This window comes from Hoplias malabaricus, chromosome Y (genome assembly GCF_029633855.1).
Source record: "Hoplias malabaricus isolate fHopMal1 chromosome Y, fHopMal1.hap1, whole genome shotgun sequence".
Classification (NCBI taxonomy): Eukaryota; Metazoa; Chordata; class Actinopteri; order Characiformes; family Erythrinidae; genus Hoplias; species Hoplias malabaricus.
In genome coordinates this window covers 64,559,627-64,584,674 of record NC_089820.1, presented here as the reverse complement: position 1 = coordinate 64,584,674, position 25,048 = coordinate 64,559,627, and the positions used below count along the sequence as shown (strand labels likewise).

The 25,048-nt window shown below is 44.5% G+C and overlaps 1 protein-coding gene across 3 annotated transcripts in view; it reads right to left on the bottom strand.

Moving 5' to 3' along the window:
* Positions 1-24,242, bottom strand: part of LOC136677914 (septin-4) — a 49,083-nt gene extending 24,841 nt beyond the window's left edge. For all 3 annotated transcript variants that reach the window (XM_066655620.1, XM_066655621.1, XM_066655619.1), the window contains exon 1: positions 24,139-24,242. In XM_066655620.1, coding sequence (XP_066511717.1) covers positions 24,139-24,174 — 36 coding nt within the window. In that variant the 5' untranslated portion in view covers positions 24,175-24,242. The remainder of the gene's footprint in view (positions 1-24,138) is intronic.
* Between the last annotated feature and the right edge of the window lie 806 nt (positions 24,243-25,048).

Below are 25,048 nucleotides of genomic sequence, written 5' to 3'. Positions count from 1 at the left end.
TGGGCTATCGGCCCATAATTTTACGCGGCGGGACCGTGGACCCTCGGGTCTGCCCGTTTGAGTTCTGGTGTCTCTAGCTCGAAAACTGACCGTGTGACATCAGTTTGAAAGTTTGACAAAAGTTTATGGACATTTTTCCATTCATTCCTATGGGAGTAAAGATGAAACTTCAAATGCTTCCTGTGCGAAAACTATGCAACTTTTCCAAAAGCTGTATACAAGCCCGCATCCCACAGGGCAGCTCTACGAATGAAACTTTGAACGGAGTCGATATCTCGAAAACTGTGGGCGGAGTTAACCGGACAACAATGAACGATCCTCAGAATGAAGGGCAGCAAACGTAACACTAGAGGTCTGCATTTCCAGGAGGAAACGCGAGATGTTGCGCCGCCTAAACCCCTGCCCCCCGATCCGCGTCTTTACCGCTTAAAGCGAGGTCCTCGATACGGTAAACCCACGTGGGTCACTAGGCGACGCTTATGGTGAAGGAGTTTACTGCTAAGCTGTCGGTAGTGGGATGTTAAGAGAGCACTCTCCCACAGCAGTTTACATTGGACTCTATGGAGCTCTGTAGGCCGTGAATGGAAAACGATACATTTTGAATTCCACCTTTAAAAACAATTCCACCTTAAGAAACCCAGAATTGTATTGAAATGTCCACATCACAGGCCAAAAGAGTCTTAAAAGCAAAAAAAGATGGCCAATACATTTTAAATACCACCTTAATAAAAATTCCACCTTAAGAAACCCACAGTTGTATTGACACGTCCACCTTTAAAAATGACCACTTTAAATAAAGCTTAAAATGTCGAAAAGACAGCCAGTATATTGTGAATGAGGTATTCTTTAAAAATTCCACCTTAAGAAACCCTGGATAATTAAGACGTCCCCCTTAAAAATGACCTTTAAAGTGTTACAGACTGCCTGTGTATTTCTGTGGCCCTCACAGCTCTTCCCCTCAGTCTCTGCCTCTGCCCCTCCCCCTCCCCCCTCTGTCTCTCTCACACGCACGCTCACAGAATACAACTGACAGACTCATGATTCAATGAATTTCGACCGGGGAGCACCCTCCAAAAAATCACCCGTAGCTCGAAAACTTTTCCCAACCAAAAATGAACAAAGCATACCGTAGCGACAAGGAGAGTCTTGTGCTCGAGATGGTGTAAAATTTTTTGCACTTTGAGCGAGATTTGATGGTGTAATTACGAGTTAAAAACAGGCAAAGTTTTGAAAATCTGCGTGCAGACCCGCTCTTAAAATACATTGAGCTCTATGGGAGGAAAACCCTCCCAAGTGTGGAACAAAAATTCATAACTCAAGAACGGTATTCTCAAACGGTCTGAAACTTACAAGTTTGAGAAAGGGGAAATTTCTCTACCATTTAAAATTTAAATGAAGTCTGTAGGTGAAAGTATAAGGAAGTTATGGTGAAATGTTCGGCAGAAAATTGAAAAAGAAAAATAATAATTTCAATGGGTTCCTATGGGAGCGTACCCACCCTCCGAACAAATTCTTATAGCTCGGAAAGTTTTCCTCACATCACTTAACCGTATATACCGTTGCGACAAGGAGAGTCTGGGGATCGATATGGTATAAAAAATTTGCAGATTAAGTGAGAATTGAGCATGTTATGACGAGTTAAAAACAGGAGAAAATTTTAGAAACCGCACTCTGAGCTGCTCCAAAAATACATTGAACCCTATGGGAGCCGAAACCGTCCCTAGTGCCGAACAAAAATTCATAACTCAAAAACCGTATTTTCAATAATGTTCAAATTTAGAGGTCTTAGAAAGGACAAGTTTCTCTACCATTTAAAATTTAAATGAAGTTTCTAGGTGAAACTATGAGGAAGTTATGGCGATTTGTTCGGCTGAAAAGTGAAAAAACGGCTTTTTGCCACTGAAACTACAGTGGATGACATCACCCCCACTCTAAGAGCCTCCCATTGAAATGAATGGAGGGATTTTGAAGGAGGAAAAGAAAGGGAAGGATGAGTGCAAAAATTCCGAAAACGGAAGTGATGGGAGCCGGTACGCCCGGGTCCGACCGTCTGAAATCCCGTGTCCGTAGCTTGAAAAATGACCGAGTTAGAGCACTTTGAAAATTAATTCCATAGAAATGACTGGGGAAAAACAGAGCGAAAAACGAGTGTAGCGGACGAACGAGTGCGGGTATCGGAAAGCTGTATACAAGCCCACATCGTCGCTATAGGACGCACGATTTCCAGGTGGAACGGAGTCGATAGCTCGAAAGCTGCGGTACTAGTTAAGCGGACAAGGAAACGCGGAATAATAAAAATAATAATAAAAATAATAATAACTAGAGGTCTGCATTTCCAGGAGGAAACGCGAGATGTTGCGCCGCCTAAACCCCTGCCCCCCGATCCGCGTCTTTCCCGCTTAAAGCGAGGTCCTCGATACGGTAAACCCGCGTGGGTCACTAGGCGACGCTTATGGTGAAGGAGTTTACTGCTAAGCTGTCGGTAGTGGGATGTTAAGAGAGCACTCTCCCACAGCAGTTTACATTGGACTCTATGGAGCTGTGTAGGCCGTGAATGGAAAACGGGGTCAAAGGTCATGAAGCGGGTGGGCTATCGGCCCATAGTTTCACGTGCTGGGACCGTGGACCCTCGGGTCTGCCCGTTTGAGTTCTGGTGTCTCTAGCTCGAAAACTGACCGTGTGACTGCAGTTTGAAAGTTTGACAAAAGTTTATGGACATTTTTCCATTCATTCCTATGGGAGTAAAGATGAAACTTCAAATGCTTACTGTGCGAAAACTATGTAACTTTTCCAAAAGCTGTATACAAGCCCGCATCCCACAGGGAAGCTCTACGAAACAAACTTTGAACGGAGTCGATATCTCGAAAACTGTGGGCGGAGTTAACCGGACAAGAATGAACGATCCTCAGAATGAAGGGCAGCAAACGTAACACTAGAGGTCTGCATTTCCAGGAGGAAACGCGAGATGTTGCGCCGCCGAAACCCCCGTCCCCCGATCCGCGTCTTTCCCGCTTAAAGCGAGGTCCTCGATACGGTAAACCCGCGTGGGTCACTAGGCGACGCTTATGGTGAAAGAGTTTACTGCTAAGCTGTCGGTAGTGGGATGTTAATAGAGCACTGTCCCACAGCAGTTTACATTGGACTCTATGGAGCTGTGTAGGCCGTGAATGGAAAACGGGGTCAAAGGTCATGAAGCGGGTGGCCTATCGGCCCATAATTTTACGTGGTGGGACCGTGGACTCTCGGGTCTGACCGATTGAGTTCTGGTGTCTCTAGCTCGAAAACTGACCGTGTGACAGCAGTTTGAAAGTTTGACAAAAGTTTATGGACATTTTTCCATTCATTCCTATGGGAGTTAAGATGAAACTTCAAATGCTTACTGTGCGAAAACTATGTAACTTTTCCAAAAGCTGTATACAAGCCCGCATCCCACAGGGCAGCTCTACGAAACAAACTTTGAACGGAGTCGATATCTCGAAAACTGTGGGCGGAGTTAACCGGACAAGAATGAACGATCCTCAGAATGAAGGGCAGCAAACGTAACACTAGAGGTCTGCATTTCCAGGAGGAAACGCGAGATGTTGCGCCGCCTAAATCCCTGCCCCCCGATCCGCGTCTTTCCCGCTTAAAGCGAGGTCCTCGATACGGTAAACCCGCGTGGGTCACTAGGCGACGCTTATGGTGAAGGAGTTTACTGCTAAGCTGTCGGTAGTGGGATGTTAAGAGACCACTCTCCCACAGCAGTTTACATTGGACTCTATGGAGCTCTGTAGGCCGTGAAAGGAAAACGGGGTCAAAGGTCATGAAGCGGGTGGGCTATCGGCCCATAATTTTACGTGGAGGGACCGTGGACCCTCGGGTCTGCCCGTTTGAGTTCTGGTGTCTCTAGCTCGAAAACTGACCGTGTGACAGCAGTTTGAAAGTTTGACAAAAGTTTATGGACATATTTCCATTCATTCCTATGGGACAAAATATGAAACTTCAAATGCTTACTGTGCTAAAACTATGCAACTTTTCCAAAAGCTGTATACAAGCCCGCATCCCACAGGGAAGCTCTACGAATGAAACTTTGAACGGAGTTGATATCTCGAAAACTGTGGGCGGAGTTAACCGGACAAGAATGAACGATCCTCAGAATGAAGGGCAGCAAACGTAACACTAGAGGTCTGCATTTCCAGGAGGAAACGCGAGATGTTGCGCCGCCTAAACCCCCGTCCCCCGATCCGCGTCTTTCCCGCTTAAAGCGAGGTCCTCGATACGGTAAACCCGCGTGGGTCACTAGGCGACGCTTATGGTGAAGGAGTTTACTGCTAAGCTGTCGGTAGTGGGATGTTAAGAGAGCTCTCTCCCACAGCAGTTTACATTGGACTCTATGGAGCTCTGTAGGCCGTGAATGGAAAACGGGGTCAAAGGTCATGAAGCGGGCGGGGTATCGGCCTATAATTTCACGTGGTGGGACCTTGGACTCTCGGGTCTGCCCGTTTGAATTCTGGTGTCTCTAGCTCGAAAACTGAGCGTGTGACAGCAGTTAGAAAGTTTGACAAAAGTTTATGGACATTTTTCCATTCATTCCTATGGGAGAAAAGTTGAAACTTCAAATGCTTACTGTGCTAAAACTATGTAAATTTTCCAAAAGCTGTATACAAGCCCGCATCCCACAGGGAAGTTGTACGAAACAAACTTTGAACGGAGTCGATATCTCGAAAACTGTGGGCGGAGTTAACCAGACAAGAATGAACGATCCTCAGAATGAAGGGCAGCAAACGTAACACTAGAGGTCTGCATTTCCAGGAGGAAACGCGAGATGTTGCGCCGCCGAAACCCCTGCCCCCCGATCCGCGTCTTTCCCGCTTAAAGCGAGGTCCTCGATACGGTAAACCCGCGTGGGTCACTAGGCGACGCTTATGGTGAAGGAGTTTACTGCTAAGCCGTCGGTAGTGGGATGTTAAGAGAGCACTCTCCCACAGCAGTTTACATTGGACTCTATGGAGCTCTGTAGGCCGTGAATGGAAAACGGGGTCAAAGGTCATGAAGCGGGTGGGCTATCGGCCCATAATTTTACGTGGTGGGACCGTGGACCCTCGGGTCTGCCCGTTTGAGTTCTGGTGTCTCTAGCTCGAAAACTGACCGTGTGACAGCAGTTTTAAAGTTTGACAAAAGTTTATGGACATTTTTCCATTCATTCCTATGGGAGTTAAGATGAAATTTCAAATGCTTACTGTGCGAAAACTATGTAACTTTTCCAAAAGCTGTATACAAGCCCGCATCCCACAGGGAAGCTCTACGAGACAAACTTTGAACGGAGTCGATATCTCGAAAACTGTGGGCGGAGTTAACCGGACAAGAATGAACGATCCTCAGAATGAAGGGCAGCAAACGTAACACTAGAGGTCTGCATTTCCAGGAGGAAACGCGAGATGTTGCGCCGCCTAAACCCCCGTCCCCCGATCCGCGTCTTTCCCGCTTAAAGCGAGGTCCTCGATACGGTAAACCCGCGTGGGTCACTAGGCGACGCTTATGGTGAAGGAGTTTACTGCTAAGCTGTTGGTAGTGGGATGTTAAGAGAGCACTCTCCCACAGCAGTTTACATTGGACTCTATGGAGCTCTGTAGGCCGTGAATGGAAAACAGGGTCAAAGGTCATGAAGCGGGCGGGGTATCGGCCCATAATTTCACATGGTGGGACCGTGGACCCTCGGGTCTGCCCGTTTGAGTTCTGGTGTCTCTAGCTCGAAAACTGAGCGTGTGACAGCAGTTTGAAAGTTTGACAAAAGTTTATGGACATTTTTCCATTCATTCCTATGGGAGAAAACACGAAACTTCAAATGCTTACTGTGCGAAAACTATGTAACTTTTCCAAAAGCTGTATACAAGCCCGCATCCCACAGGGAAGCTCTACGAAACAAACTTTGAACGGAGTCGATATCTCGAAAACTGTGGGCGGAGTTAACCGGACAAGAATGAACGATCCTCAGAATGAAGGGCAGCAAACGTAACACTAGAGGTCTGCATTTCCAGGAGGAAACGCGAGATGTTGCGCCGCCTAAACCCCCGCCCCCCGATCCGCGTCTTTACCGCTTAAAGCGAGGTCCTCGATACGGTAAACCCGCGTGGGTCACTAGGCGACGCTTATGGTGAAGGAGTTTACTGCTAAGCTGTTGGTAGTGGGATGTTAAGAGAGCACTGTCCCACAGCAGTTTACATTGGACTCTATGGAGCTCTGTAGGCCGTGAAAGGAAAACGGGGTCAAAGGTCATGAAGCGGGTGGGCTATCGGCCCATAAATTCACGTGGTGGGACCGTGGACTCTCGGGTGTGCCCGTTTGAATTCTGGTGTCTGTAGCTCGAAAACTGACCGTGTGACAGCAGTTTGAAAGTTTGACAAAAGTTTATGGACATTTTTCCATTCATTCCTATGGGAGAAAACACGAAACTTCAAATGCTTACTGTGCGAAAACTATGCAACTTTTCCAAAAGCTGTATACAAGCCCGCATCCCATAGGGCAGCTCTACGAGACAAACTTTGAACGGAGTCGATATCTCGAAAACTGTGGGCGGAGTTAACCGGACAAGAATGAACGATCCTCAGAATGAAGGGCAGCAAACGTAACACTAGAGGTCTGCATTTCCAGGAGGAAACGCGAGATGTTGCGCCGCCTAAACCCCCGTCCCCCGATCCGCGTCTTTCCCGCTTAAAGCGAGGTCCTCGATACGGTAAACCCGCGTGGGTCACTAGGCGACGCTTATGGTGAAGGAGTTTACTGCTAAGCTGTCGGTAGTGGGATGTTAAGAGAGCACTCTCCCACAGCAGTTTACATTGGACTCTATAGAGCTCTGTAGGCCGTGAATGGAAAACGGGGTCAAAGGTCATGAAGCGGGTGGGCTATCGGCCCTTAATTTCACGTGGTGGGACCGTGGACTCTCGGGTCTGCCCGTTTGAATTCTGGTGTCTGTAGCTCGAAAACTGAGCGTGTGACAGCAGTTTGAAAGTTTGACAAAAGTTTATGGACATTTTTCCATTCATTCCTATGGGAGAAAAGATGAAACTTCAAATGCTTACTGTGCGAAAACTATGCAAATTTTCCAAAAGCTGTATACAAGCCCGCATCCCACAGGGAAGCTCTACGAATGAAACTTTGAACGGAGTCGATATCTCGAAAACTGTGGGCGGAGTTAACCGGACAAGAATGAACGATCCTCAGAATGAAGGGCAGCAAACGTAACACTAGAGGTCTGCATTTCCAGGAGGAAACGCGAGATGTTGCGCCGCCTAAACCCCCGCCCCCCGATCCGCGTCTTAAAATGTTGAAAAGACAGCCAGTATATTGTGAATGAGGTATTCTTAAAAAATTCCACCTTAAGAAACCCTGGATAATTAAGACGTCCCCCTTAAAAATGACCTTTAAAGTGTTACAGACTGCCTGTGTATTTCTGTGGCCCTCACAGCTCTCCCTGTCAGTCTCTGCCTCTGCCCCTCCCCCTCCCCCCTCTCTGTCTCTCACACGCACGCTCACAGAATACAACTGACAGACTCATGATTCAATGAATTTCGACCGGTGGGGCACCCTCCAAAAAATCACCCGTAGCTCGAAAACTTTTCCCAACCAAAATTGAACGAAGCATACCGTAGCGACAAGAAGAGTCTTGTGCTCGAGATGGTGTAAAAATTTTTGCACTTTGAGCGAGATTTGATGGTGTAATTACGAGTTAAAAACAGGCAAAGTTTTGAAAATCTGCGTGCAGACCCGCTCTTAAAATACATTGAGCTCTATGGGAGGAAAACCCTCCCAAGTGTCAAACAAAAATTCATAACTCAAGAACGGTATTCTCAAACGGTCTGAAACTTACAAGTGTGAGAAAGGGGAAATTTCTCTAGCATTTAAAGTTTAAATGAAGTCTGTAGGTGAAAGTATAAGGAAGTTATGGTGAAATGTTCGGCAGAAAATTGAAAAAGAAAAAAAAAAATTTAATGGGTTCCTATGGGAGCGTACCCACCCTCCGAACAAATGCTTATAGCTCGGAAAGTTTTCCCCACATCACTTAACCGTATATACCGTTGCGACAAGGAGAGTCTGGGGATCGATGTGGTATAAAAAAATTGCAGATTAAGTGAGAATTGAGCATGTTATGACGAGTTAAAAACAGGAGAAATTTTTAGAAACCGCACTCTGAGCTGCTCCAAAAATACATTGAACCCTATGGGAGCCGAAACCCTCCCTAGTGCCGAACAAAAATTCATAACTCAAAAACCGTATTTTCAATAATGTTCAAATTTAGAGGTCTTAGAAAGGACAAGTTTCTCTACCATTTAAAATTTAAATGAAGTTTCTAGGTGAAACTATAAGGAAGTTATGGCGATTTGTTCGGCTGAAAAGTGAAAAAACGGCTTTTTGCCACTGAAACTACAGTGGATGACATCACCCCCACTCTAAGGGCCTCCCATTGAAATGAATGGAGGGATTTTGAAGGAGGTATAGAAAGGGAAGGATGAGTGCAAAAATTCCGAAAACGGAAGTGATGGGAGCCGGTACGCCCGGGTCCGACCGTCTGAAATCCCGTGTCCGTAGCTTGAAAAATGACCGAGTTAGAGCACTTTGAAAATTAATTCCATAGAAATGACTGGGGAAAAACGGAGCGATAAACGAGTGTAGCGGACGAACGAGTGCGGGTATCGGAAAGCTGTATACAAGCCCACATCGTCGCTATAGGACGCACGATTTCCAGGTGGAACGGAGTCGATAGCTCGAAAGCTGCGGGACTAGTTAGGCGGACAAGGAAACGCGGAATAATAATAATAATAATAATAATAATATGACTTAAGAAGAACAATATATTGCGCGCTGCTAAAGCAGCTGGCGCAACATAATATGACTTACGGATAACAATATATTGCGCCGCTGCTTAAAGCAGCAGGCGCAACATAACTAGAGGTCTGCATTTCCAGGAGGAAACGCGAGATGTTGCGCCGCCTAAACCCCCGTCCCCCGATCCGCGTCTTTCCCGCTTAAAGCGAGGTCCTCGGTACGGTAAACCCGCGTGGGTCACTAGGCGACGCTTATGGTGAAGGAGTTTACTGCTAAGCTGTCGGTAGTGGGATGTTAAGAGAGCACTCTCCCACAGCAGTTTACATTGGACTCTATGGAGCTCTGTAGGCCGTGAATGGAAAACGGGGTCAAAGGTCATGAAGCGGGTGGGCTATCGGCCCATAATTTCACGTGGCGGGACCGTGGACTCTCGGGTCTGCCCGTTTGAATTCTGGTGTCTCTAGCTCGAAAACTGAGCGTGTGACAGCAGTTTGAAAGTTTGACAAAAGTTTATGGACATTTTTCCATTCATTCCTATGGGAGTAAAGATGAAACTTCAAATGCTTACTGTGCAAAAACTATGCAACTTTTCCAAAAGCTGTATACAAGCCCGCATCCCACAGGGCAGCTCTACGAAACAAACTTTGAACGGAGTCGATATCTCGAAAACTGTGGGCGGAGTTAACCGGACAAGAACGAACGATCCTCAGAATGAAGGGCAGCAAACGTAACACTAGAGGTCTGCATTTCCAGGAGGAAACACGAGATGTTGCGCCGCCTAAACCCCCGTCCCCCGATCCGCGTCTTAAAATGTTGAAAAGACAGCCAGTATATTGTGAATGAGGTCTTTTTTAAAAATTCCACCTTAAGAAACCCTGGATAATTAAGACGTCCCCCTTAAAAATGACCTTTAAAGTGTTACAGACTGCCTGTGTATTTCTGTGGCCCTCACAGCTCTTCCCCTCAGTCTCTGCCTCTGCCCCTCCCCCTCCCCCCTCTCTCTCTCTCACACGCACGCTCACAGAATACAACTGACAGACTCATGATTCAATGAATTTCGACCGGTGGGGCACCCTCCAAAAAACCTCAAATATCTCCAAAACTTTTCCAGGTCCAAAAATGAACGAAGCATACCGTAGCGACAAGGAGAGTCTGGTGCTCGAGTTGGTGTAAAAATTTTTGCACTTTGAGCGAGATTTGATGGTGTAATTACGAGTTAAAAACAGGCAAAGTTTTGAAAATCTGCGTGCCGACCCGCTCTTAAAATACATTGAGCTCTATGGGAGGAAAACCCTCCCAAGTGTCAAACAAAAATTCATAACTCAAGAACGGTATTCTCAAACGGTCTGAAACTTACAAGTTTGAGAAAGGGGACATTTCTCTACCATTTAAAATTTAAATGAAGTCTGTAGGTGAAAGTATAAGGAAGTTATGGTGAAATGTTCGGCAGAAAATTGAAAAAGAAAAAAATAATTTCAATGGGTTCCTATGGGAGCGTACCCACCCTCCGAACAAATGCTTATAGCTCGGAAAGTTTTCCCCACATCACTTAACCGTATATACCGTTGCGACAAGGAGAGTCTGGGGATCGATATGGTATAAAAAATTTGCAGATTAAGTGAGAATTGAGCATGTTATGACGAGTTAAAAACAGGAGAAAATTTTAGAAACCGCACTCTGAGCTGCTCCAAAAATACATTGAACCCTATGGGAGCCGAAACCGTCCCTAGTGCCGAACAAAAATTCATAACTCAAAAACCGTAATTTCAATAATGTTCAAATTTAGAGGTCTTAGAAAGGACAAGTTTCTCTACCATTTAAAATTTAAATGAAGTTTCTAGGTGAAACTATAAGGAAGTTATGGCGATTTGTTCGGCTGAAAAGTGAAAAAACGGCTTTTTGCCACTGAAACTACAGTGGATGACATCACCCCCACTCTAAGAGCCTCCCATTGAAATGAATGGAGGGATTTTGAAGGAGGAAAAGAAAGGGAAGGATGAGTGCAAAAATTCCGAAAACGGAAGTGATGGGAGCCGGTACGCCCGGGTCCGACCGTCTGAAATCCCGTGTCCGTAGCTTGAAAAATGACCGAGTTAGAGCACTTTGAAAATTAATTCCATAGAAATGACTGGGGAAAAACGGAGCGAAAAACGAGTGTAGCGGACGAACGAGTGCGGGTATCGGAAAGCTGTATACAAGCCCACATCGTCACTATAGGATGCACGATTTCCAGGTGGAACGGAGTCGATAGCTCGAAAGCTGCGGGACTAGTTAGGCGGACAAGGAAACGCGGAATAATAAGAATAATAATAATAATATGACTTAAGAAGAACAATATATTGCGCGCTGCTGCTTAAAGCAGCAGGCGCAACATAACTAGAGGTCTGCATTTCCAGGAGGAAACGCGAGATGTTGCGCCGCCTAAACCCCTGCCCCCCGATCCGCGTCTTTCCCGCTTAAAGCGAGGTCCTCGATACGGTAAACCCGTGTGGGTCACTAGGCGACGCTTATGGTGAAGGAGTTTACTGCTAAGCTGTCGGTAGTGGGATGTTAATAGAGCACTGTCCCACAGCAGTTTACATTGGACTCTATAGAGCTCTGTAGGCCGTGAATGGAAAAGGGGTCAAAGGTCATGAAGCGGGTGGGCTATCGGCCCATAGTTTTACGTGGTGGGACCGTGGACCCTCGGGTCTGCCCGTTTGAGTTCTGGTGTCTCTAGCTCGAAAACTGACCGTGTGACAGCACTTTGAATGTTTGACAAAAGTTTATGGACATTTTTCCATTCATTCCTATGGGAGAAAAGTTGAAACTTCAAATGCTTACTGTGCAAAAACTATGTAACTTTTCCAAAAGCTGTATACAAGCCCGCATCCCACAGGGAAGCTCTACGAAACAAACTTTGAACGGGGTCGATATCTCGAAAACTGTGGGCGGAGTTAACCGGACAAGGAATGAAGATCCTCAGAATGAAGGGCAGCAAACGTAACACTAGAGGTCTGCATTTCCAGGAGGAAACGCGAGATGTTGCGCCGCCTAAACCCCCGTCCCCCGATCCGCGTCTTTTCCGCTTAAAGCGAGGTCCTCGGTACGGAAACCCTCGTGGGTCACTAGGCCACGCTATGGTGAAGGAGTTGACTGCTAAGCTGTTGGTAGTGGGATGTTAAGAGAGCAGTCTCCCACAGCAGTTTACATTGGAGTCTATGGAGCTCAGTAGGCCGTGAAAGGAAAACGGGGTCAAAGGTCATGAAGCAGGTGGGCTATCGGCCCATAAGTTTACGTGGTGGGACCGTGGACCCTCGGGTCTGCCCGTTTGAGTTCTGGTGTCTGTAGCTCAAAAACTGAGCGTGTGACAGCAGTTTGAAAGTTTGACAAAAGTTTATGGACATTTTTCCATTCATTCCTATGGGAGTAAAGATGAAACTTTAAATGCTTACTGTGCGAAAACTATGCAACTTTTCCAAAAGCTGTATACAAGCCCGCATCCCATAGGGCAGCTCTACGAGACAAACTTTGAACGGAGTCGATATCTCGAAAACTGTGGGCGGAGTTAACCGGACAAGAATGAACGATCCTCAGAATGAAGGGCAGCAAACGTAACACTAGAGGTCTGCATTTCCAGGAGGAAACGCGAGATGTTGCGCCGCCTAAACCCCTGCCCCCCGATCCGCGTCTTTCCCGCTTAAAGCGAGGTCCTCGATACGGTAAACCCGCGTGGGTCACTAGGCGACGCTTATGGTGAAGGAGTTTACTGCTAAGCTGTCGGTAGTGGGATGTTAAGAGAGCACTCTCCCACAGCAGTTTACATTGGACTCTATGGAGCTGTGTAGGAAAACGGGGTCAAAGGTCATGAAGCGGGTGGGCTATCGGCCTATAGTTTCACGTGGTGGGACCGTGGACCCTCGGGTCTGCCCGTTTGAGTTCTGGTGTCTCTAGCTCGAAAACTGACCGTGTGACAGCAGTTTGAAAGTTTGACAAAAGTTTATGGACATTTTTCCATTCATTCCTATGGGAGAAAAGATGAAACTTCAAATGCTTACTGTGCGAAAACTATGCAACTTTTCCAAAAGCTGTATACAAGCCCGCATCCCACAGGGCAGCTCTACGAGACAAACTTTGAACGGAGTCTATATCTCGAAAACTGTGGGCGGAGTTAACCGGACAAGAATGAACGATCCTCAGAATGAAGGGCAGCAAACGTAACACTAGAGGTCTGCATTTCCAGGAGGAAACGCGAGATGTTGCGCCGCCTAAAGCCCCGCCCCCCGATCCGCGTCTTTCCCGCTTAAAGCGAGGTCCTCGATACGGTAAACCCGCGTGGGTCACTAGGCGACGCTTATGGTGAAGGAGTTTACTGCTAAGCTGTCGGTAGTGGGATGTTAAGGGAGCACTCTCCCACAGCAGTTTACATTGGACTCTATGGAGCTCTGTAGGGCGTGAATGGAAAACGATACATTTTGAATTCCACCTTTAAAAACAATTCCACCTTAAGAAACCCAGAATTGTATTGAGATGTCCACATTGCAGGCCAAAAGAGTCTTCAAAGCCAAAAAGATGGCCAATACATTTTAAATACCACCTTAATAAAATTCCACCTTAAGAAACCCACAATTGTATTGAGACGTCCACCTTTAAAAATGACCACTTGAAATAAAGGTTAAAATGTCGAAAAGACAGGCAGTATATTGTGAATGAGGTATTCTAAAAAAAAATTCCACCTTAAGAAACCCTGGATAATTAAGACGTCCCCCTTAAAATGACCTTTAAAGTGTTAGACACTGCCTATGTATGTCTGTCCTTCATACCTCTCCCCCTCGGTCTCTGCCTCTGCCACTGCCCCTCCCCCCTCTCTCTCTCTCACACGCACGCTCACAGAATACAACTGACAGACTCATGATTCAATGAATTTCGACCGGTGGAGCACCCTCCAAAAAATCACCCGTAGCTCGAAAACTTTTCCCAACCAAAATTGAACGAAGCATACCGTAGCGACAAGGAGAGTCTGGTGCTCGAGATGGTGTAAAAATTTTTGCACTTTGAGCGAGAATTGATGGTGTAATTACGAGTTAAAAACAGGCAAAGTTTTGAAAATCTGCGTGCAGACCCGCTCTTAAAATACATTGAGCTCTATGGGAGGAAAACCCTCCCAAGTGTGGAACAAAAATTCATAACTCAAGAACGGTATTCTCAAACGGTCTGAAACTTACAAGTGTGAGAAAGGGGAAATTTCTCTACCATTTAAAGTTTAAATGAAGTCTGTAGGTGAAAGTATAAGGAAGTTATGGTGAAATGTTCGGCAGAAAATTGAAAAAGAAAAAAAATAATTTCAATGGGTTCCTATGGGAGCGTACCCACCCTCCGAACAAATTCTTATAGCTCGGAAAGTTTTCCTCACATCACTTAACCGTATATACCGTTGCGACAAGGAGAGTCTGGGGATCGATATGGTATAAAAAATTTGCAGATTAAGTGAGAATTGAGCATGTTATGACGAGTTAAAAACAGGAGAAAATTTTAGAAACCGCACTCTGAGCTGCTCCAAAAATACATTGAACCCTATGGGAGCCGAAACCGTCCCTAGTGCCGAACAAAAATTCATAACTCAAAAACCGTATTTTCAATAATTTTCAAATTTAGAGGTATTAGAAAGGACAAGTTTCTCTACCATTTAAAATTTAAATGAAGTTTCTAGGTGAAAGTATGAGGAAGTTATGGCGATTTGTTCGGCTGAAAAGTGAAAAACCCGTTTTCTGAGAAGGAATCTACAGTGTATGATGTCACCCACTCTAAGAGCCTCCCATTGAAATAAATGGAGGGATTTTGAAGGAGTGATAGAAAGGGAAGGATGAGTGCAAAAATTCCGAAAACGGAAGTGACGGGAGCCGGTACGCCCGGGTCCGACCGTCTGAAATCCCGTGTCCGTAGCTTGAAAAATGACAGAGTTAGAGCACTTTGAAAATTAATTCCATAGAAATGACTGGGGAAAAACGGAGCGATAAACGAGTGTAGCGGACGAACGAGTGCGGGTATCGGAAAGCTGTATACAAGCCCACATCGTCGCTATAGGACGCACGATTTCCAGGTGGAACGGAGTCGATAGCTCGAAAGCTGCGGGACTAGTTAGGCGGACAAGGAAACGCGGAATAATAAAAATAATAAAAATAATAATATGACTTAAGAAGAACAATATATTGCGCCGCTGCTTAAAGCAGCAGGCGCAACATAATAATATGACTTAAGAAGAACAATATATTGCGCGCTGCTGCTTAAAGCAGCAGGCGCAACATAATATTCAATGTCTATTTGAGTCCTTGTGGTAATGGGGAAAAAACTTAAATTATTCACTGGCAGCAAACAACAACGCTGTCCTCTCTCTGTGTGCCGTCATTATTTCACTGGCGCCGTGCAGTCAGCGGTCAGAAAGTTCAAGAAACTGCACACTGACTGACTGTGTGACTGGTGTCGCACATTGGAAGTTGTGACGTGTATAAAGAGCGACAAAAATGAAAAAAAAAAAACACGGTGGTGCAGCAGGTAGTGTCGCAGTCACACAGCTCCAGGGACCTGGAGGTTGTGGGTTCGATTCCCGCTCCAGGTGACTGTCTGTGAGGAGTGTGGTGTGTTCTCCCTGTGTCTGCGTGGGTTTCCTCCGGGTGACTGTCTGTGAGGAGTGTGGTGTGTTCTCCCTGTGTCTGCGTGGGTTTCCTCCGGGTGACTGTCTGTGAGGAGTGTGGTGTGTTCTCTCTGTGTCTGCGTGGGTTTCCTCCGGGTGACTGTCTGTGAGGAGTGTGGTGTGTTCTCTCTGTGTCTGCGTGGGTTTCCTTTGGGTGCTCCGGTTTCCTCCCATAGTCCAAAAACACACGTTGGTAGGTGGATTGGCGACTCAAAAGTGTCCGTAGGTGTGAATGTGTGTGTTGCCCTGTGAAGGACTGGCGCCCCCTCCAGGGTGTATTCCCGCCTTGTGCCCAATGATTCCAGGTAGGCTCTGGACCCACCGCGACCCTGAACTGGATAAGTGCTTACAGACAATGAATGAATGAATGAATAAAAAAACAATCCATTTCTCTGGAATGCTTCTTAACTGGTCAAATCAGCAGTGTTTTTTTCATTACCAAATACAACACTTCTTGCTGAGAACGTGTGTTCAGCTCTAATTACATTTAAAAAGCTTTTGATGGACGCTTGGTCAGGGAATTTTCAGCGATGCTTGCGTGGACTTAAACATACTGATGCCGTAAGCATCTGACCGACTCTGCTCATCTCATTGATTACTGCAGCTCTACCCAGCCCTCTGAGTGCAGCGGGTATTCCACTATTATGTCCTCATTTCATTGGTGGCCAAACTCTGTAAAAAGCATTTGTAATGAGTTCAGCATTAGAGCAAAGAGCCGAAGCAGCATCAGCTGGACTGCATCTTTACTGTAATTAATTCCTTAACCATCCTCCTGTGAGATTCAGCCTCATGCCACGTCGTGGAAAATCTCCCGACATCACACACTGAGTGTGCAGAGTTCGAAAAGATGTGCCTACAACCACATTTAAATGGAAAATCTTATACATTTGAATGTTGTGGAGGTGTAATCAAGGTCATTTAAAGTGGTTTGACGTCTGGTTACCATCACTGCCACTGTGAGCCATTCTGACTCTGACGCTTTTTTCTCTAAAAGCATTTCACAACATGTTTATATCTTAACCATGTCATTTTCCATAAACTGGTGAAACACGCTGTATCTCTTTATCACCTCACACTCTTAATGGTTGTAAAACCTACACATGAGTGTTCACAGCACTTGCTCCATACAGCAGTTGCTAAATAAGTGCTGAGGCCAATAACAAAATAATAAGCTTGTGGTTTAAACTCTGCGATACACATCTAACAGATTTCAGGAAAAGGAGTAAATGGCCTCCAAGACCTCACAGGAATCTCTTCATGACACCACTGAATTCTCACATCCTGCCTGGAGTAGGGATTCCAGGGCTTAGGTTCCTTTACGATGAGAATACGCTGCCGGGAATCACTGGTCTCTCACACCTTGGTTAAACAAAACATGTCTTAATGAATGAAGTTACATCTAAGCATAATTATTACACCCCAAGAGCAAACCCACCACAATCAAGACAAACATGACATTTTAACTGCAGTATTTCAATTAACAGTCTTCTAAAATATTCCGAAACTTGTCAATTTTAGTAAATAATCTGGCAATTCCATTTAAAAGGTGATGTTTTAATTCAAAATACCTTTTATAGAAAAAGTGCTAGAAAAAGCTCCAGTGTTTGTATGCAGCCCTGGCTCTGTAAATGGGAAACAAACTAAATGTCTCAGTCCAAACTGGCCCATGCTTTTTCTCTGTACATTACTGGTTGAGCTATTTGGAGTCATGTGGAAACGTTTGGATGGTGGAGATACTCTGAATGTTGAAAATCATGAAAAGAGATCAGGATGTGGCTCTATTCCTGCTCCATAGGTGGGTAACACTGACTTACTTTTGTTACCTTACCTATTTAGTTACATTACTTAAGGTAGAGCTGACTCTGGCAGCTAATGTTCCATGCAAGTAAACGCAGACTGAAAGTGCTACAAAACTAAACAGCTCGAGTTACAAATGACCTTCTGTGGTAATTCAAACAGTGAAAAGATCGACAAATTAAATTTCAGCTAAATCAAAACACAGTCACTTCTTACTCAAACACAACATTCCACCTTCATAGATGCAGAGCTTCAGGAGTTATGTAAATAAGGTGAAGTTTGTTTTGCTGTGAGAACAGATGTCCAGAATCCTCTATGTTGTCTTTAAGGTAAATGAGTTTTGCACTGAGAGGAGTCAGCACTCATACACAACAACAACTACTCAGTCTGCCCAGGCCTCTTAACTACCACACCAGTAGGGAATTTAAATTCTGACCCTTTAATGACCTCAAAATTCAGGGAGTCCAGTGATGTTTGTGAAAAGTTAAGTCTGTACAGCACAATGTATGCATTTTTTCAGTGGATTCCAGCAGCTACTTTAAACCAGAGGGTGTTTTCACCTATAGTTCGTTTGTTCTGGTCCAGTTCAAATCACGAGATTGTACACTTGGAGCGTTTTCCCCTAAGTTTAGTTTGTTTTCACACAGTGATAAATCAAAGCGCAACAAAATGCGTCACTAAAAAAAACATGTGAGAACACTCTCATCACTTACTGGTTGCACCTGTATGGGGGGGCAGTGTTGTGTAGTCATTCATGTTTCTGTGAAATTTAATATGGAGCAACGGCACAATCAATTTCACTTGTTTATAGCACTGACAATTATATGGGCACTACACCATCCCATAATGTAAAGCACACCTTGCTACAGAGTTCACCTGATATTTGGGTTGGATCGAGGACGGATCACATTCTCAGCACAATCAAACTGCTCCAGAGTTCGTTTGGGACTGGACTGAGACCACCTCCTTTCATGGGTTTTGGTGCGGTTGCTTTGGTCAGTGCGATAACTGCGTTCATACCTGCACAAACGAATAGCACCAAAGGTGTACAGACTACAAAGTGCAGGTGTAAAAAAACACCCTTAAAAGCAATCATACAACTGCAGCTCATAGAAAACAAGACAAAAAGTGTAAATACACTCCAACCTTTTTACGTACAAGATCTCCTTTTGAAATCTGAACAAACGAAAGATCTACCAGCATAAAGACCAGGCTTTGGCTACTTACAAAACCAAGCTGTGTATGTCCCCATCGCCTCCAGTAACATAAAATTAAACTGTTTACTTACTTCATTAATGTACAGCTGAGTGTTGGCTGCGGTGGAACTTAGTGCCTGAGGCTGTCTGTAAGAGCTAAACAGGTGTTCTGACATATTGTACTAGCTATTGATAACTATCCTACAGCAGCTTAACAAAATTACACATGTATAATCAACGTATTCACTGAAATGACCTTAAATCACCTTATCTTTGCCCTCATAAGGAGATTTAGGCTGTGCATACCTCTTGCTTATACTTCTTTTGGGAGCATTTTCTGATATACTTCTTGTAGCCTACCCAAATATCCTACCTTTTATTTATGCGGCTGTACTAATAAAAGTACATTTTATTTTAATTAACTTTTATTTCACCAGCCAAGTCATTAAGAACAACTTCTTATTTACAATGGCAGCCTGGCAAAATGCAAAGCCTTTTGAGACACATAACAAATCTATATACAACAAAATCAACAGAAAAGCAACAACAACAGAAGCCAACAACGGCTGGCGGCCAGTTTACTGACGAGTAAAGAGAAGTGTTTTGAGTTTTAAAGGGAGCATTTGTAGTGAAACGAATGGCAGAATGATAAAGTATATCCAGTTTTTGCAGGATGCTTTTATTGGCTAATCTTACCGGGCTAATCTTAATCTTGTATATTACATCACCATAATCTAGCATAGGAAGGATAGCCATTTGAACTAAGATTAATTTAGCTGAGCGATTTAAGGAGGCAGGCATTCTGTATAAAAAAACAATTTTAGACTTAGACTGTAGTCACTGATATGAACTGAGAAAGACAAAGTTTTGTCTATAACCTAAATATCTAAATATTTATATTCTGTAACCTATTAATGCCATCAAAAGTGAGAATAGTTTGATGTATCTGAAGTACAAAACCCTTCTTGCCAAACCACATAACCTTAGTCTTGGTGGTTTTTATCAGAAGATTCAAGGTGGAGAAAGCTTGCTGAAATCTTGGAGTGAATTAATTACAACAGCATAAAGAACTGTATCATCAGCATAAAGGTGAATGGATGAGTCCAGAGCAGAGAAAACAATGTCATTTATGTAAATGGAAAACAATGTTGGGCCTAAAATTGAGCCCTGAGGAAAACCTTTCTTAACTGAGAAAGTATCTGAAAGGATTTGCTCCCGTCTTCACACGCTGAACCCTGTCTGAGAGGTAGTTTGAAAACCATGCTAGAGAATGATCTGAAACTCCAATGCTGCCCAGTCTATCAATTACAATCGTGTGATTAACAGTGTCAAAAGCTTTAGCTAAATCAATAAAAATTGCTGCACAATATTGTTTGGCATCCAAAGCAGAAATGATATCATTAAGGATTTTTAGGGGTGGCAGTGACACATCCATAACCTTGTCTAAAGCCAGACTGAGCATCAGCTAGAATGTTATGAGCATCAAGGTAGTTAATCAATTGTTTATTTATAAAGCGATATAGAGATCAGGCAACTTGAGCAGCAACTATTAAACCTGCCAGTCTAAAACAAAAAAGGGTCCGACTCATCTGGTCCAGCTAGTTTTTTGTGTCGAACTTTAATAACTCATCCAAAACCTCACTGACCCAAACATGCTGCAATAATACAACCCGGTCTCACACTCACTCTGATATAGTCACATATACAGGGGACTGTAATTCGTGACATAGTCACATATTTTCAACATTTTATGTGACAATATCACAATCATAAGTGAATGGGTAATTACCATAGAAACACTATGTGACAGTAACAGGAAACTCTTCCTCATTACAGTCTTTACTGATATAACATAGAAAAAGGCATAATGCGAATCTTATTCCAACAAAGGCATAAAGTATTTTATTATAATATTTCTCCTAAACAATGTTTATTATTGGTGTCCTACTTTAGCTTTAACTCTAACGAGAACATTTCTTTCACTTAACGTTATTTTGACTAATTTTCAAAGAGTTAACACTGAAAAGGACATTTCTCTAACTGTTATTTGCTTCGATATTTTAGCGAATAATGAATTAGTAACGTTATATTTCCCGTAAATAAAAATAAGACTGTGGTATTAACGGATGGTAATGACATCATAATGAGGAGGAGTTGTCGTGTTACTGTCGTATAACACGGGGCACGGATATAAGTGTTTGTTTGGTAATTACCCATTCACTTATGATTGTGATATTGTCGCATAAAATGTAGAACATTTGCGACTATGTCACGAATTGCAGTCCCCTATAAATGTGACTATATCATGATGAAACTAATGGTGGAGTGTTAGACAAACAAGGAGGTTTTGTAGACTCAAAAATAAACCCGGATTTTATCAAATTTGAATGAAAAATGTTAACTATCGGTACCTTGGCAGTGACAGTATGGTCATCTACATTAAGTGCAAGAGAAAGCTGAGCAGAAGATTTGTTTTCAAGACCAGAAAGGTCCAGAACCTTTTTGGGTTAAAAGAGAGAAAAGACAATATGGAAACACGTTTCTACAGAGTAGCGCAACTAGACAATACACCAGAGTACAGTGTGACACGCTCTATGTTGTAATTTGTAATTCACATGAAATATTTGTTGCGCCAAGTGATTCCGGGTGGGCTCCGGACCCACCGCAACCTTGAACTGGATTAACGGTTTCAGACTATGAATGAATGAATTAAATATTTGTGTAATATCTCATGTTATGAAACAGAAACCGTCAGCGCTCCTGCCGTGTCGGGTCAGAGCGGGCAGAGACAGAGCAGCACCACAATTGGTCAGTGTCCACAGACACAAACCCTGTGTGACCTCAGTTTTATATGTCCCTGCTTAAGTAGCTTGCGAATCACTGCGGGTACAAAATGGCGCAATTATAGTAACTTAAATGCCATAACTGAAGCAGCCATGATTTGTAAAGATCGACTTGCATGGTCTTGGAGATCGACCTGTCCATCGCGATCGATTGGTTGGTGACCACTTCTCTAGAGCAGTGCTGCTGTTGTGAAATGGTTTCCCCAGCACTGTCATGCTTTATCGCTAGATATGAACACACACAATAATTTAACCACAACACAAGAGATTGGGTGAGCTACACAGTTCAGGAATTCACCGTCATGCACCATTAAAACAAACCATCAAGCAAACCAACGCAGCAAAGCATTGTTTCAAGCATATTACAACAACTTCCACCCACAAGGGGTTTGTTTTTGGCTGATTTACCGTCTCAAAGGCCCCATTGTGCAGCTGAAATCAACGCTGAGGGAACCGAGAGGCTGGGAAGCAGCCGTGTGGGATGTGGGACATGTTTGCAGTTCCTTTCACTCCACGCACAACTCAACTGACCACTGTAAACATACAACCAAGCTTATGATAACAATAGCCTTCATTTATTCCAAGCTTGGATGGCGTGTGGTGGCCTGACCAGTGAGAGGTCCTCAAAGTTAACTTCTCCAGAACATCTCACCATGTTTGCTACTTCTGCTTGGTCGTGGGAACCCTGTTCATCTCCAGCTGAAACACTGGGGTGAGAGGAGATGGTGAAAGCGCCCTTCGACACAGAGAGCGGAATCAGGGTGTTTTTACAGCACTCCTGCTTCCCGAGCAGTGTGTTCTCACAGTTGATATTTTTAATGCTAAAAAACATTACCTGTCAGAAAAGTCCTGTCAGGAAAGTTCCAGAAAGAAAGCCTAGTGTAGGATAATTAAGGAATATTCCTCTGGAGGGGGTGCTGTTACTGAATATCAGTGCGACTGTGATTCGGTCGTAGGAGAATAACCCCAGCTGTGCTGATGATCAGTAACAGAGCCACATCCATGCAGACTGTTAGGTATATGCCACATTTCCACTGTATAGTCCCTACTCTGCTTGGTCCCTGGTTGATTTTAAACTCCCACAGCTTCCCTCCGAAATGTATCCGTTGTCATCTTAAAACCCCATCTCTAATGGGACCAGTGGGCTTTGGAAACCACAGCGACGGCGGCGGTAACGTTAAGCAGTGTTTACTCATTGTGTATTCGCATGTTGTTCTTTGGGATGAATACAGCTTCGTCATCTGTTACAGATCAGTAGAGTTTGTTTTTTCCCTCTCACTGGATGTGTTCTTCGGCACCGAAACAAGAAGTGTTTGAACTTCCTCAAAAGACCACAGTGTCATTTTTCGAGCTGCCATGGTGAGGCAGATAAAAACAATTGTGTTCTCTGGTGTAGCTTGGAGATTTTACAGATGGCAAGTTTGTGCTGGATGTCTGCACTGCGTGGCATAGAGTGACAACTCTCTCTGGCCAATCAGTGCGCTGGTCATGGTTTAGTCCGTTTGGTTTAGTCCGTTTGAACCCCAAGAGAGCAAGGACTAATAAAAGAACCCAGTTCCAGGGATCAGGACCAAATTTACCTGGTCAAAAAGCAGACGTAGAGCCCAGTAGGGAATCTGTAGTGGAGGAAACTCAGCAAACTCTCTGGCCACAGTGTGGGATGGTCTTTTGGACTGGTGCTGATGTTGGATGATTCGTTCTAGATCCACTGCAACACATCCCAAAGGTACTGGATTCCACTGCTTCACAGTACAATGCCAGGTGTCTCTGCATTTGGCATGGTGAGGTTAGGCTCATGTGCAGCTGCTCCAGAGCATCCCATTTTATTGGCAAATCCATACTACCAGTGTAAAGCTGAATGTCTGCGTCAGCATTGTGTTAACATTAAAGTAGTAGAAATCATTAAAAGAGATATCAACAAATGTTTGGATGGTGTTGTATGTGTTGTTTAGCTGGTGTGTGTGTGTGTGTGGATGCATGTGTGTGTGTGTATGTGTGTGGATGCATGTGTGTGTGTGTGGATGCTGTGGATGCATGTGTGTGTGTGTATGGGCCAGATGCAACAGCAGTGTGAAGCAGCGCAAGTCTGCGCAAGTGTGGGGCGCGACGCTCACTGTGCCAGCAGCCTCTGCGTGTGAAGAGTAGTGAATGGAGTGCTTGTTCAAGAGGACACAGCGGGGCTCTTTGTTAGACTGACCAATAAAGGCAGGGAGTGCGTTTGTGTGTGTGTGTGTGTGTGTGTGTGTGTGTAAGAGAGAGAGAGAGTGAGTTAAAAACACAAGGAGCCTCTCACACAGAATCTCAGGTGTGGAAACACTTACTGCTTTCTTCTCATACTCAGCTAGACAAAAGTGACCAACAAAACTGAAAACTTACACACACAATCACACAAAAAAACTTTTATGTGAAAATAAATATCACATCAGACTTGTCTTCCTGCAGGACACCTAGTAGATGTGAGTGGATCAGACACAGCAGAGCTGCAGGAGTTTTTAAACCCTGTGGCCACTCACTGCAAATCATACCTGTTCCACGGGGGTCCTGATCATTAAAGAACAGGGTGAAGAGGGGGTAAGAATGTATACAGAGCAACAGATGAACTACAGTCTCCAGAGTGACCGGAGTGGACAGTGGCTCTGTGTTTGTAGTTTTCTAATAAAATCAGAGACGGTCAACAAGGCGCTGATTAAAACTCTGGAGCTGAAACATCAGGTCAAAAACGTCCCACTCTATCAGCAACGGGCCTCTCCTTTAGTGACACAGTCCACCTGTTCACTCACAGCAGAAACCATGTCCCTCACCTGGACGAGTGTGCAGAAGACAAACATACCTCGCAGTCGCTGCTCACTTCAGAGTTCGCTGCCATCTGCACTGTTTCAGAGGAAAGCGGCAAACAGAGACGTTACCATCCAGAGCAAGGAGGAGGAAGCGGAGGGGGCCACACAGGCAGGAAAACACGACCCAGAGCCCAGCTTTCAGTCCCTCGCACAGACACACACACACACACACACACACACACACAGAGCCTCATTTACATAGAAACACCCCCAACACGTGGAACCACTACAGAAGTGTCTGCTCTCTCTCTCTCTCTCTCTCTCTCTCTCTCTCTCTCTCTCTCTCTCTCTGTAGTCTCCCTTTTTGTCTCTGCTGGTTTTTCCCTCAACATCTGTCCAGCTGTTATTTTAACGAGCTGCCATGTCTGTGTTCTGGAAAGACACATCTGTAAACACACTCCCACACACTTGTAAAACTATTTTTTTTTTTTTTCGTATTTCAGTCTTTGTGAGGCCTGACCACTGACTTCTGTACACGAGCAACCGACCTGGGCACGAAGACTGAGACTGAGAGTGAGACACAGACTGAGACATGTGGTTCTAGATTGATCCGTACTGCTCCTCAGGTGGGAGTAAAAATGTTCTACAGACAGATTCTCCTGTAGATCATGAAGCATTGGCGCTCAGTGATGATGAAGCTGAACTGACATGATTGTTTAGCTCTATCAAAGATGTAAACATACCACAAAAAAGTAAGGAAGCTTGTGTTTGGTGAATGATTTCTTTGTTGTAACAGTGCTTCTTGGCAATACATCTGTTGGAAACCCTGTTTATTTTCCTTTAAATGGTGCCACATTTGTAAGGAACATGCATTTGTGGGAGGAGCAGTAGAGCTGAGTACGTGGGTTGCACCAATAAAAAATTAGCCAAATCCTCTCTGCCAATCCTAAATAGCTTGTTCTG